Below are 15,431 nucleotides of genomic sequence, written 5' to 3' on the forward strand. Positions count from 1 at the left end.
TTTAATAAGAAGTTTTTTTAAGAATATTAATTACTTTTTTATTTCTAATAATTTTAAGCTAGAAATAATAAAAGAAATAGGTAAGTATTTATTAAAAGTAATAGAAGAAAAGATTTCAAATATAGTTTATTTAACTAGATAAATAAATGCCTTTAGCTAGGTAATTTATAAGTCTGGAATTATAGGTAAGTAATAATTCTCAAATAATATAGAAACTAAAAAATAGCTTAATAATAATTTATTATTTAATAGGCCTTTTACTATAATTCTAATAAGTCTAATTATTATTAAGAATAAAATATATAAAAATAGAATCTCTTTTATCTAAAGCTTTTTCTTTTTATTAAAAATTAATTTAAAAATATTATAAATAATCCGAAATTCGAAAAAGCTATTTATTTAAAATATATTAGTATAATTTATAATATAATTCACTATAATAAATTCCCTTAATATCTAGTAATAAAGGCGGAAATTAAGTAATAATTAAAGGCAAATACTAATTAATATAGAGAATTATATCGGATTTAGTATAAGAATATAGCTAAGCGAATTCGGATTATTTTTAAATAAGTTTAGAAATATAAAATAAGATTATTTAAAAGTAATAGATTTTATTTTAGGTATATTAAAAAGAAATTGAATTAGCTAATAAAAGAGAATTCTAATTATTTTATTATTTCGAATTCTAAATAGGATTTTTCTATTAGTTTTAGTATTTAGAAAACAAGTATAAATAAATAAGAAATCGAATATAGTATAATAGGCTATATTTTCTAAAAATTATATTATTTTAGTAGTTTTAAAGTTTTAGTTATATAATAAAAGCCGCGGTTTTTTATATATAACTTATAGGAATTATATAAAAAAACTAGTTTTTCTATATTTAATTAATTAAGCTTTTATATATTATATACTATTTATACTTTACTATTTATATTTTTAATCCTATTATTTTATTATTAAATCACGTTTTATATTCTAGTATACTTTATGAGTTTTTGTTTTATTATAATTTCCTTTCTATAATATTTACTTTAGAGAGAAACTACTTATATTACTTGCCGGGGCTTTAAATCTATAATTAGTTTACTAGTATAGTATATTCGAGATTATTTATAAACTAATTGCCTTATTTTCTTTTTTTAGAAGGCTATTAATACCTAAAATAATAATAAAAAGCTAGCTTTTACTAGCCTCTATTATATTATAGCTAAGAAATTACTATAATAGTAAGAATATATATAGTTAGTTCTAATTATATTATAAAGGCTTGGTATTAGACTTTTAATAAAAAAAAAGCTCATTTTAATATATATAACCTAAAGCTAGAATAAATATAGTTATATATTTACTTGAATTATATAATTTAAATCCTATTCTAGTTAAGTATTCTAGTAAAATCTACTAGCTAATTTAATTATAAGTATTATAAGCTAGTAGTATATATAGACTAGTTTAAATTAATCTAGTTTCTTTAAAAAAAGAAATTATATAATTATATATTATTTAATCTCTTTTTTATTTGGAAATAAAAAATTAGTTTCTAGATTTTATTATATAATATAAGCTAAATAAGTATATTATATATTTATCTATAATATCTTAAGTTTATTTCTTTATCGAACTCTTATTTTTCTTATTCTTTTTACTTTTCTTTATTATTTAAAATTTTTAAAGTAATTTATAAGAATTAATACTTTTTATCTTTCTAATAGCCTAATCTAATTAGATATTAGAAAAAGATATGAGATTAGAGTTTAGATTCTAAGTTTATTAGAAATAAGTAAAAGGAATTAATATATTTCTTATACGGGGCCCCTTTTCCGGTCAGAATATACGGGCCAGTAACTGGCCCGCCTTTCCGGCTAACTAATCCGCCCTTTTAATTAGAAGATATAGTAGGAAAGGCGGGCCCTATACCATTACTGCTATTTATATAGGGAGGCCTCTTCTAGGCCCCGTTATGTTTTTATATAATTCCCTATATTATATAGTAGTATATCGTACTTACTAGTCCTGTATTATTCCTGGATACTTAGTCCAGAAGCGGTATTTAAGGGCTACCCCTTACTGCCTACTTGGGAATGTCTTAAAAATAACCCTTTAGCTCTTGAGCTACTATAACTTAAGGACCGTTAAGGAGCTCAAGAAGTATAAGCCTCGACCCGAAGATTAATATTAGCTAATCAAGTACCTAGCTAGCTATAATGGCTCTTTCTACCTATATTATACATATTATATCCGGTATCTTCCTAGGATAAAAGAGCATATAGCCTCTTATAAGGTAAAAGATATAGAATAGAAGAACGGTTTATTATAGAACGAATATAAGCTATAGATATACTTTACTGCGAGGGAGTATATTAATTACTTTATAGTTATGGATAAGGAGAAAGGCAGAGTTAAGGGAATAGTTCGGGGCTCTATATTATTAATAGAGCCCGAGAAGGAATTATTTGAGAAGTTAGAGAAGAATTATAAGAATATGAAATATGATCTTGAGGAGCAAGTAACTATAGTCCAGGATATTAGAGATTCGAGATCAGAAAAAGTACCATGGCTATATGACTTAACGGGATTTCCATACTATTTAATAATACTAAAGGATAAGAAGATCTGGAGCTCGTATAAGCTGCCACTAAAAAAAGAGCTTAATGCGAGTAGTGAGGATACTAAGGATCCTGATCTCGTCCGAATTTTAGTTATAGCTAAAGCTATCTTGAGAGATATATACTAGTTATATAGTAATATTTTGCTAGACCGGAAAATAATATAGTAACGGGCCAATATCCTAATATTAACTCTCGTAAAAGTCGTGGAACTGACCGTTAATTCCGTTTTATTTATATGGTACGGTAATCGTGATATCCGTGACTGCAGATCTTTGGAATTGACCGTCGCTTCTATTAACCCTAACCCCATATACCCTCATTAAACCTAATAATAATCATATAACCAGTATAGCAGACGAATAATCCATCCAGGTAGAACCCATTCCCCAAAAATTAAGTCATTATATCTAGTTAAACGAGCGTTATAATGTGCTGCTTTGTTTGAATCAGAAATGTCGTTACGCAATACGGCCGCCGCGACATAAGGTTCGAGGCCGAAGATATTATTACTGCCGAGGACCAAATTCCAGAGGATGGAAGATACGAGGGTCGGCGCTACGCTATATACAGTATCTGGAGACCTTTGAAGCCCGTGGCTAGGGATCCACTCGCCATATGTGATCCAAGCAGTATTAACGAGCAAAGTATTCTTGAGAATGGCTTGAAGCGGCCTGGTATTAACGGGCCGTATCTTTCGAACACATACAACCTCAGTAGAGAACAATCCGAATGACAAAAATGGTATTGGCTCAAGGATCAGCAACCTGACGAGGTATTGATTCTGCAGTTTTTTGATAGCCACGCAAAACAGGAGGGCAGGCCCTTTGGAGTTTTTCATGCAAGCCCTGAATTAATTAGAGTAGGCAATATTGAGCATAAAAAAAAGCTTTGAGGTTCGATGCATTGCATTTTGGTGAGACGACAGAGGCAGAAGAAGCAGAGAACAAAGGATGTGTAAATATCTCAATAAATCAACTGTTTCCAGCCAGCATAGTAGACGAATAACCTACCCCAGCAGAGGCTATCCCCAAATATTGAGGCATTTGATCTGGCTCACGAGCGTTATAGCTTGCTAAGTTGCACGAGCGACCACGCCCATTGTTACTCTTTGAGCCCAACAGCCATTTCCAACCACTTGCACGGAAAACATGAGATTCAGCTTCAGCCTCGCAAGTAGGTAGATTGTTTAAAGAGTTCCTATATATGTACGATTATTCGACAGTCTTATTACCGCTGGATGGATCTGCCCCACAACTAGTGGTTGAGGTTGCGGATAGATTCCTGTGCAAGAATTGCTAGCATAGCCTACATGAGACACAGGACCGAAGCAACGCCAGGAAGCATGGACATAAAGAAGAGGGCTATAGATGAAGATTTCCTTGGCTGCAGTAATTGTTCAAGTGTGGAAAGGAGGGGTGTTGGGCTGACTAACGCCAGTTCGGGGAAAGCACAGCACGTGATTGAGTTCAAGGTAGGGCTTCGTGTAAGGTAACATAAGCTGACGGGATGATTCCAAATCAGGGGCATAGCCACAAAGTGACACACACACGAATACATCTTGGTTCCGCGACCTCCGATTAGATTTTTATTATTATTTGTATTTTAATGTCTTCAATTGCTCCATCAGCTTGAGTTGATTTTGAAAATACATACTTTTGTATTGATACCCACCTCAATCGCGATATTATCCAAGTACATACAATGACCAACGAAGCCGACATCAAAGCAGCAATCCTCGATTGCGCCTCCGAGAATTCCTCCCTCCTCGTAAAACTCTCCTCAACAAGCACAGCACCCAGTCTTCTCGTCGGCCACGAAAAACACCTCACAGCCTTAAAAGCAAACTTATCAGAGCACACCGTGATCCTGCAAAAGCTCAAAGACGATGTCGACTCCAAGTTCAAACGCCACAGGAAACTCCGCGACTCCACCACTCGCCGCTTTATCTATCGTGCAACAAACATGCTCGCGAAATTTGACGCCAAGGCCATGAAAGAAGAGAGAGAATACTTCGATCTGCTGAATGAGCAAAGTAAAGCTGAGAAGAGAAGGTTGTTGTTGCAGCGAGATTATAACGAGGCTGTTGAGAAACAGGAACTACTGGAGAGGGAAGTGCAAGAACATGCGAAGACACATGCAAGGATTGATGAGTTGTATGAGCGGTTATTTGCTGGCCCGACGCCGGGATTTCCGAGAGAGGATGAGAGGGAGCATAGATTTTACGCAGCGAGGAGGAAGAATGAGACCATCAAAGAAGCGATTCGATCAGCAAGACAGGTTAGGAGGATTTTGGCAGTTTCACAGGGACATGTCAAGCAAGCTAAGATTGCTTTGAGGAATGCGGATCAGAAGGCTGTGGATAGTGTCTTCTTCTTGGATGATGCTTTTGCTCGCCTGCGCCGGGGAAACGAACTGATCATAGATGCGATCAACTCGACGGGTCGAATTGAAGAATATCTTGCTCCTTTCTTGGAGATGGTCGCTGTGAAGGTGGAGGCGTATTCTTATCTCAAGGCTTCGAAGTCAGTCGTCGATACGGCGTTCACTCGCGAGAAGATCGTGGCAGCAGTTGCATCTGCTCTGGCGAGCTTGTCGAAAGCCGAGGAGGCGCTTGAGAGACTTGCTACCCTGACGAAGCAAAGGGAAGAGAAGTCGCTTGAGAATATTAAGGGAACTGCGAGGCAGGTGGAAGATTCAAGACAAGAGTTGGAGCAGTTTAGAAAGAGTATTTTCGAAAGAGTGGCTGGGTTTGGAGAAGCTGCTCCTGCTTATACCGAGTGCTGTGATAGAACGGAGGGATTTTGTGAGGTTTCTGAAGAAGCTGAAGAGGAGGATAATTATACTGAGGAGAGGGACGCTCCAATTGAGGAGCTTGTTGCTCCTGTTCCAGATCCGGAAGTCAACTCAACCAGAGCCGCATTACCCGATCACGAGAACGCAGAAGTTACTTCCCAATTGAGTGTAGAGATACCCTTGAAACGAAAAGATGACTGAATGACAAGCGAATATCTAATTTGAAGTAGAACAAGTTTCTTTAATTAGAGGTTGCTGTACCTCGTCTTTTGGCGGGGTACTCGTACTCAAACATAGTATGTCCAAGTCATGCCATCCGAATTTCCACACCTCGTACTTCGTAATATGTCTCTCTCTCAGAAAGTTTGACTAAGAAAAGACACCACGCGACTTAAAACACACGGATTCTGCATAGACATGATCTAGATTGAGGCTGCTATTAGCGGGATAATCCCTATCATTTATTTTATAGTAGTGCTTCGCCGAAACACTAAAAGACGCACACGAATTGGCCGAGCGGCGGCTGATAAAGCCGCTTTTCTGGGGTGAAACGCTAGACAGCAGCGAAGCATTAGGCTGGTAAGTTGAGGAGGGTTAGAGGTTCACACGAGAACCGGGGTCTTGAGAGGAAATAGCGGAACACTTTAGGACGCATCTGCGAGGTCGTTTGTGCGCTGTTGGACAAAAGGGATAACCGTTGATTGCGAATTGACACTTTGAACGCGAGTCAAAATCTGCCATATCATCGCGCAACTCCTCGAAAGAGTCGAAACCTACAAGAATCCAGAACCTCTTTCAACTGCTCCCAATCTTCGTGGCTTTCCTCCTCCTAGCTCTCGAAATCGCGAAGAGCGACCAACCCCAATTACATTGAGTCAACAACACCTTTCTCTGAAGCTTGGTCTTTATAAAAATCACAAATGGGTGGATTTACAGGGCTTGGGACCAATAATTGGAAGCATATCTCATGAGCGGTGGCTGCCGTTCCCAGAAGTTCACAATGAAGCTGGACGCGAAGAAGATCAAGGGCTGGACAGAACGGAGGCAGAGATGGGATGCTGGTGGATAGTTGGGGAAGGCGTATGGTGTGCTGTTGGTCGTCGAATAAGGGGGAGGGGGAAGGAAAGGTGTATAATATGTATTGGGTAAGGTGATGTTTAGACGTGCAGATTGCTGTGAGACGAGAGGGGGGAAAGGAAAGGTGTATATATGGATATGGTTATAATGGAAATTGATTGATTTGGGGGTTCAAATTTTGAATATCGTTGGCCAGAACAAACTCAAGAACTCGATCTCTCTATTATTCGCTTTCTAGAGCATTCACATCGAAATATCCCTCTTAAACATATTTATTACACGTCGATATACTCCTCAACACAAGGCTTAAATCTAAACAGCCCAACTTCCACTAATCTTACGTACATGCTCTTAACAGTCGCTGAATTGACGATTTCACACTCTATCGTGGGAGAAACTAATTCCAATTGTACCCATTGCTGTCAATACTACAACCATTATGGTATCAGCAAAGTGCAAGTTTACCCTTGGATGGAACAGCGGAACAACCTACCTCTATAGCCTTTTCTTCAGCTCAACTGTTATTTGGGCTTCTACTACGTCTATGCCGTATTCCTTGCAGACAACGATACGGCACCGTGAGACGATGGCAAAGATAGTATAGAATTGGTTTGTTATTCCTTGCGCTACAAACCGGGCCTTTACTCATTGAAACGATTCGTACCCATTACCTTCCCCTTAAATGCCCTCGCCGTTTATCGTCATACTCATTCTGCAATTTTGCGCCGATATCCCTATGTCCTCTAAATGGGTGTGTAACGTGACAGGGTGGTAATAGCGACGTTCGTTACTTGCATGGGCCTGCCTCACCAGAAACTCTGTTAACGACGATACGGACGCGACTTCTGTGCTATCCGCTTCTGGTAGATAAACACTAAGAGCGACAATCAATTCCCTGTGCTTAGTTTGGGGGTTGCAGTCGCTTCGGTAACCTAATAAGCCGCCTACACACCCTTTGTGTATTTGAACATAGTTTTAAATCCATAATGCCCCTATCCTTCGAAGCGCTCGGACGCTAGAGAAATCTGAAAGTAGTTTATTTAATTTAGGAATAACCGTCAGAGCCTTTGGGGCTCAGGGTTTTAAAGTTTTGCACATACAACAAATACCCCCCTATCTCTCCAACCGCCATATCTTAATAACTATACGATAGGGCTGAACGAGTCAGCCATATTGATTCTTATGTCCTCTTTCTTCATTCCGCTAATTTTCTGAACGGTCTCGTTTATCTTGTAGTAAACATCGCCAAATGCTCTCCAGTGTGGTTCACCCAGCGCGAGGTCGTAGGTTCTGCCGTTATTATCTGTGTACCCGGCGTCTGGCTTACCAAAGTGACAGCCAACAGGTAAAGCCGCCAGATACTTTTCGCCGTTTTGGCCTGTACACTCATCGGGATCGATCACTATTCGGGCCCCGTGTCAGTACAGCTTGTTCGTCTTTAAGCGTTCAAGGTGTGCTACTTACCAAACCACGTAGCCCCGCAGTCACCAGGTTCACTCAACAAGGCCGTACCAGTATACGGAGATATGATTTGGACCTGCCTCTCGCTGACCCCCCACAGGAACCCCCATGTCCAATCACTCTTAAATCCCTTTTTAAACATAATGGCGGGCGTTTCGCGGAGCATCAGCTGCTGCATGAATCGAAATGTAGCGCACTTTTTACCCACGCCCTTCAATTTCATGGCTTTTAGATTGACATACTTCGGACTATCCGCATCGACATCTCCTACTCTGGTCAGCGTTGCTCGTTTCATTATTTCTGTATGGCATCGTAAGGGCCTGAACCAAGGAGTGAGCAAATCCCAGGACGTTCAGATGTCCCACCTGCGAGTTCAAACCCACAACATCGGAGATTTTGGCAATGCCTAAATCATGCAGCGGATGGAAACTGCACGATATATCGAATCCTTCCCCTTTGCCAAAATTTTGAAGAGCCTCATGTCGCACTGGGCGCAATTAGAGCCCAGACACGCAGCGCATTGACTGCTCATGCCCTGGGGTTTGCAAGCTAGGACTGCGTTCTTGAGGCTGTCATTTACGGCACTGAATCAAGTTAGCAGCAGCCCTAGCAGGTTCCAGTTCACCGACCAGGCGGCAATGGATAGGAGGTGAAGTCTTACACCTTCACCATATCATATGTGAAGGCATGTGCAACCAGTACGGCCCACAACCCTATACTCTTATGACGGAAAAGCAGGCCCAGTGTGAGGCGGCCAGCGTCTATACGAAATCGGCCCGCTAGATTGGCCTCCTGTTCGTCAGCATTGTATATAGTTATACATTGGATGCATGAGCCAATCATGGCTTGAAACTCCAGTTGATCGCGAGGCATGACACGAACGTTAACCACTTTGGTGGGATTTGAAGCCGGGATTGTGTACTGCCATTTTAAGGGATTCAGAGCCTTCCAACCGGCAATTTCAATTGACTTTGGAGTCTTGTCGCAACTGATTATGACGATTGGCACCCCTAGCAAGTCTGACTTTAGCCTTCACAATCGAGAGTTGGGCACGTGTTCAAACATTCTCACTTACCCTTGGCGTTCTTAGAAAGGGGGTTGTCTTTGGCAAGTCCCGTTACATAATCCGGGGTACCCGCTCCAGTCTTGGTTGCCCATGCTTGGACCTGGTCTGGAAACTTGCTTGCTGCCAGTAGTTGTACGAGGGTTGTCGTCTCCGTTACCCCTTGACTTTCTGATGAAGGAAAGTGCTCTGCGATCGGAATGCCGTCTATTTCAAAGCGGGGGCGGAATGTTTGTAGGCAGGCTGTGTTTCGTTTGATCAAGCTCTGAAGGAAAAGATGGATTGTATCAACAGTTCGAGACTCTAGTTGCAGATGTCAATGTAAATATGATAATGAATCGTATAGGTCGAGGGTCAGAAGCATGGAAAGTAACCCAACGGATTCGTCAAAAGCGTGTGTCGCTGTCTTGAAATATGTACTGCAGTAAAAAGAACGAGTGGGTTGCACCATTGTCTACAACCAAACCTTAATTGCATGTCAGCTGTCCATCATACCCCACATCATCCACATTGACTCGAGACCCTACGTACCCTTCCGGATTCACGAGGCGGCTTGCATTAGCTGAGTTCCTAATAAGGTTCAGCTAGCCCCCATTTAGTCGGCAAGAGCCGCGGCTTCCGACGACTCTTTGGAGCTCTATGCCACGCTATGCTTTCATGGCTCTAGTCCGCCTAGCTCAGACTACTAGACGCATATTTGCAAATTATCGATTGTTAAACGCTCCATGGCTGGCTGATCTTGATGTTCGTTGGCCTGCATTCGTGATACGATCTAGAACCCCACTAGTGTTGAGAAGTAGCAACACGGTCTGCATGCCAGCCAGCCACAAAACTGGTGTTCGCTTTACCACATCCCACAGAATATGTCGCCGATTCTCCACACTTCACCGTCAACGCGAGGGCGAAACGGTACCTTTGAAAGCAAATTTTGATTGCTAATCATGTCGATCACAGCGCAAACTGCTTCTAGGTGACACACGAGTCACCTCATCTTGTCAACTTAGCCAGCACATTCTCACTGATGGACGCGATTCTTGTAAGTGCGATGGCTGCATGAAGCTTTAAATAATAGTTACTATCCGCTCCGGCCAGGATGTTGTGTCTTTATATACATCTATTCCAGCGTCTATTACTGCTATACTTTTCTCCGTCATCAACACACGCCCTACCCTTGTATAAAGAACATCATCTTTCTCATTTCTGGTCTCCTTAAGGATCAAGCCGGCAATAATCGTATTGCATCTTGGATATGTTAACCTCGCAATTTTCAGATAGAGCACCTCTGAATGTTCAACCCCAGTATCATTCTTGCACAGTTCTTCTCCGACCTTCTCTATTCTCAGCTGGTTAAATCCATTAGCTGAGGCATTATTGACTGTGGAATAGTTCCAGAAATAATCTCTCCAGTGTGGAGAATCTCTATGTTCGAGACTCTCGTCAATGCCCCATCCGATACTGCGGTCGTACTCTTCGTATTCTTCGTATTCTGCCGAATCATCTTCGTACTGGGAAATGCGCTCGTCGAAAAAGGCTACTTGAACAGTGCAGGTACAAACTGCACAACATTGGCCCTGAATGACGATTTTCCCAGATACAACTTGACCGAAAGGGTCCTCGTTTACATTGTCGACACTGACCTCCTTAATGTGACCAAGTGGTGTAATACTCCAGTCCCGGAGGTCTTCGTAGAGGAATTTCTTTGTAGTCTGGCTCTGGGACTTTTCGAAACCGAGACTCGCCCAACTCCAAGATGGAGCCACGAAATGCTCGTATCTTGTAGCACCTTGCGTGTGCCCTTCCTCGTTTGGGATCCAGAGAAGTCCTCTATGTATGTCGTCTACCCACAGTCCCGCCTTATACTTGCTGTCAATATGAGGCTGCAGGACCCTCGCGATGCCCCCAATTGCAATAAACTTGTCGGTCTCATATGTCAGCCTTCGAGAGATATAAGGATCTAGAACCGAAAAATACCAGTATTCCATGATATTGTTGTAGGAATATGATCGCTGGAACCAACAACCCCTAGGTAGGGGGTTAGTTGCTCTATGGTAAGAGTCCAGTCCGTTGTCGGGGTAGATCGCGTTGAACCAGTTTTCAAAGTGCGGGCTTTCAGAGAGCAGACACCCCTCATCGGTCCGCCCTTCAACACATCTCCAGAAAGTAGACTGCTGGGTGAAGTGCAATATCCTAGGGCTCAGAATTTCCTCTTGCAACGTCCAGCCCCGGCTACTTAGCGGACCTCGAGCTTGTTCAGGCAGCTTATGTTGAATGCCTCTAAAATATATTTTGCCGCAAACCCCATGACGAGAACTGTAGCAAGTAGTGGTTGCAATAATATGGTCAGGATATTCGTCTTTCGGTGAGAAGTGAACCAAACCAGTGGAGCTATTGGGTGCAGCATCGGCAGAAATGGTCAGAACAGCATTCCGGTATACATCTTCCATCCTAGCAGACTCGCTCAACCAATCTTTCTTGGAGTCTTGCAGAATGCAGAGGGAGTCAATCCAGATATATCGTATGCCCAAGGCTCGGGTAACAAAAATTGCGTCCCTGAATGTCCGTGGCATTTTCGAGAGTGCGATTTCTCGGCAATGGTTCTCTACATTGCTCGTTTCTGTTATGAGCGGCTGGGCAGTCCCCCAGCAGTGACTCAAAGCAACCCACATCGCAGGTTTTCCATTTTCCACCACCAGACGAGGAGCCTTTGACGCCGATCCAACATCAATGACTCGAGTGGGTAAGGGATGAATTTGAATGGTAGGACAGCGTTTGTGATTTCGTTTGCATATATCTAGCCAGTTTTTCATTTCTTGGAGGCTTTTCTTGGAGAACACCTTTTGCCTCTTTCGGCGCGGGGTAATTATGTTGCCAAGAGGGTCATCTAAGTTTTCTATTAGCAATAGATGCTAACAAAGTAAAGAGAGAAAATACCAGAAGTCGTACAAATGACGAACTCAGCAAATTTAATAATATCGGAAGTCGGTGTACTGAATGGAACATATTCCCAATCCTGAGAGCGAGAAGGCGCAATTCCAAACCATTCGAAACTCTGCAGAGACGGGGTGTAGATACATCGTATGAGATGATCTTGAAATCCTTTGCTATCAAGTCTCCGGTTCTTTGTTGAATCTACTACGAGAGAGCAGATTTGACAATTTTGGGCTGCTGAAAACTCGAGAGCTGCGAAGGTTGCATGGTGAACGTAGCCTTTCTTAGAAACTAACATGTCATAGTCAAATCCTGCGCAAAATCTGCATAGCGGTGGACCTTTCTCTTCTATTTCTTCTTCTCCCGCTCCTTCTTCCTCAACTTCGGCCTTTCGTTTCTTCATGATCGCAGCCTCGAATGCCGAGGCAAAAGATCGAAAATGGGCAGCTTCTTCATTATATTCCGACATCGCGATGCATTTACTTCCTGTTGTCAGGATAGATGGATTGTAGGATTGCTTAATACGCCGAGATCGAAGAGCGAATTATAGAAAAGAAAGGAGTAGACGACAGGCTACATAGCTGGTTTAAATTAGATTAATATTAAGGGGTGAGGCTAACCCAGGGCAGGCGTTGCATAAAAATCGATTACCTTGTCCGGGTTGTGGCTTGCATATTACCAAGGTTTATAAATTAGGATGCCTGAACAAAGAGTCAGTTAACTAAAAATACAAAACGCTAATACTAGTCGGGTCTGCTCAGGCTCGGCAAAAATACCTGAGGCATCGATACCGGTATTGATAGTATTAGGTATTTTTCAGGTATCATAAGAATCGATACGTATTAATACCTTATTAATTCTTACCCCTAAAAAATTATCTCTTTATTTTATTATTTTATTTATATAAGAATATATTCATATATAATTCCTTTTATTTCTAGTCTTTCTATTAAAAAATTTATTTACTATTATTAATAAGATTTAATAATATTTAAAATTTAAAATACTTCTCATATTTGAAGAATTAAGCCCCGTATTCATATTTCTTATCAAGGCACTAAATATATAAGCGAGCCTTACGAAAATCCCAAAAGCTCATTTTTACTTAAAATAGCTGCATTGAGATTAGTTTTAGTCTAAAGTATAAGATAAATAGTTAGATAGAAAGCCTAAATTAAGAAGAATATTTATATTACTAAAAGTTTTCTTATAAGACTAGTAGTTCGAAAGTTAATTATAATTAAAGGGGAAAATTAGGTTCAGGGAATTAATACTACTATTAATACTATTAATACCTTATAATTCTGGCATTAATATATATTAATACCGGAAATTTAGATATTTTTACCGAGCCTGGATCTGCTGCCTAGTACTAGTAAAGCCGAGGCGGCCTAATATTATTCCTTGTAAAAATTATAGAACTGACTTTTAATTCCTTTTTTTTTATATAATACAGTAATTATAAAATCTGCAAGTATAGAACTTTAGTATTAATTACTACTTCTATTAATTACAATTCTTATAAAATCATACTAAACCCATTAATATATATATAACTAATATAATAAATAAATAACTCATTTAGATAGATTCTATTCCCCAAATATTAAATTATTTAATTATATTGAATAAGTATTATAGTATACTACTTTATTTATATATGAAATATTATTATATTATATATCCGGCAGCTATATTTAACTATTTATATAAGTAATATTAGGTCCGGCTTAAGCTCTATAAATAGATAAATTAGTATATTAAAGAGTTCTTATATTAATATAATTATTTCATAATTAATTTACTAGTAAATAAATTAGTATTATAACTAGTAATTGAGATTATAAACGGGTTTAAATATAACTATTACCTGATTTAGTTATCTTGCCTATTTCAAATATAAAGCTAAAAAGTATTAAAATAATATAGAAATAAAATTAGAAAAGTAAATATTATATTAAAGTTAGGATTTTTAATAAGTTTTTAATAAAAAGGCTTATATAAATAATTTTGGCTAATAAACTTAGAAATAGTTATTATAATTTAAGCGAGTTTATTCTATTAAAATTTCTTATTCTTTATATTTACTTTTTTTTTACCTTTATTATTTTTTTAATTATTTTTATTATTTCTTTAGTTAATTATAATTAAGATTCTAATTAAATAAAACAGAATTCAAATATATATTAAATATTCCTTTTTAGTAATAAGTCTAGCCTAAATTTAAGTTATTATTTACTTATTTTAATTTTTAAATATTATATAATAATTTACTAATTATAAACTTTTAAGGCTTTACTTATTTTATAAATTAGTACTTTACTTCTATAAGAATATAAATAAGCTATAAGCTATACTTTTTCTTATTATAGTCTATTTTATTCTCAAACTATATTTCTATAAAAAAGAATCTAAGGAAGTCTTTTTTTTAAATTTAAATAAATACTATTTTATAATATTTATTCTAAATAACTCGCGGCTTTATAAAATATTTAGGATAAGTAAATATTATAAAAAGGCATTTATTTAGATTCCTAATTTTATAACTAATTAGAATTATAGATATAAGAATAACTAATAAATCTTAGCTATATTATTAAATGTTTTATTAATAGCTTATTAATAAATTTGACTAATAAGAAAGTTATTAATACTTTTATTAGAATTCTTATTAATAATTCTGGCTAATAAAATTATTAATAATAATTCCGGCTAATTATTAATTCTATTAATTCTTATTAAAATGAATTTTTATCTAATAACTAATATATAGGATTTATTATTAGAATACCTAAAGCCGTAAATACTATATTATAGAATTAGTAATATTAGAATTATATTCAAGTATTATAAATAATAATATCTAGAATACTTATAGAATAAACCTTTATTAATATTTATAAATAAATATCTAGTTTTATTTTATTTATAATTATTATTCAGAAAAACAAATAGTTATAAGCCCGTAATTCTACTATATAAAATACTTCAAATAAAGACTCTTATTAATATCTATTAATAAAAACCTAGCTTTATTTATATTATAAGACTTTTCCGGAAAAGCAATTAGTAATAAATTAAATTAAGGTACTTTAAGCTATTTATATATATATATATATTACTAAGCTAGAAATAGATATAATAGTAATAGTTTTTAAATAATAGTTCTTTATCTAATTAAATATATTATTAATTCTCTAGAATAAAGTATTATCTATAATTATTTAATATATTATTTAAAAAGATTATATCTTTAGATAAATAAAACAAGCTTAATAAGTAAAAGCAATATATAACTAATATATAATACTTTAAAGTATTCTAATAAAATAAATAAAAACAGACCTATTTCTTGAAATATTATTATTAGATTATAACTAACTTCTATTTAGGTATTATAAGCCAGAAACTTAAGTCTTCTAGTTATAATAAATTTATATAAAATTATAAACCTTATTTACTAAAGGAAATATTAGTTAAACTAATATTAAAAC

At 37.2% G+C, this 15,431-nt stretch overlaps 3 protein-coding genes across 3 annotated transcripts; 1 reads left to right on the forward strand and 2 right to left on the reverse strand.

Annotated features, from left to right (window-relative positions):
• Positions 1-4,242: 4,242 nt before the first annotated feature.
• K444DRAFT_623073 (uncharacterized protein) lies at positions 4,243-5,665 on the forward strand. Its single transcript, XM_024882232.1, has one exon. The coding sequence runs from the start codon at positions 4,317-4,319 to the stop codon at positions 5,607-5,609; it is 1,293 nt and encodes a 430-aa protein (XP_024726034.1). The 5' UTR covers positions 4,243-4,316; the 3' UTR covers positions 5,610-5,665.
• Positions 5,666-7,545: 1,880 nt separating this feature from the next.
• Positions 7,546-8,490, reverse strand: K444DRAFT_301395 (uncharacterized protein). Its single transcript, XM_024871723.1, has 2 exons — positions 7,950-8,490; positions 7,546-7,887 (listed from the first exon to the last, which is right to left on the reverse strand). Exons 1-2 carry the CDS (start codon positions 8,239-8,241, stop codon positions 7,628-7,630), a joined length of 552 nt encoding a protein of 183 aa, XP_024726035.1. The 5' UTR covers positions 8,242-8,490; the 3' UTR covers positions 7,546-7,627.
• A 2,249-nt stretch (positions 8,491-10,739) lies between these two features.
• On the reverse strand, positions 10,740-11,816 carry K444DRAFT_605764 (HET-domain-containing protein; the record flags this gene model as incomplete). Its single annotated transcript, XM_024878874.1, has 1 exon — positions 10,740-11,816. A coding segment is annotated over one exon (1,077 nt), but the record flags the coding sequence as incomplete, so codon positions are not given.
• Between the last annotated feature and the right edge of the window lie 3,615 nt (positions 11,817-15,431).

This window comes from Hyaloscypha bicolor (assembly GCF_002865645.1).
Source record: "Hyaloscypha bicolor E unplaced genomic scaffold K444scaffold_206, whole genome shotgun sequence".
In the NCBI taxonomy this organism is placed as follows: domain Eukaryota; kingdom Fungi; phylum Ascomycota; class Leotiomycetes; order Helotiales; family Hyaloscyphaceae; genus Hyaloscypha; species Hyaloscypha bicolor.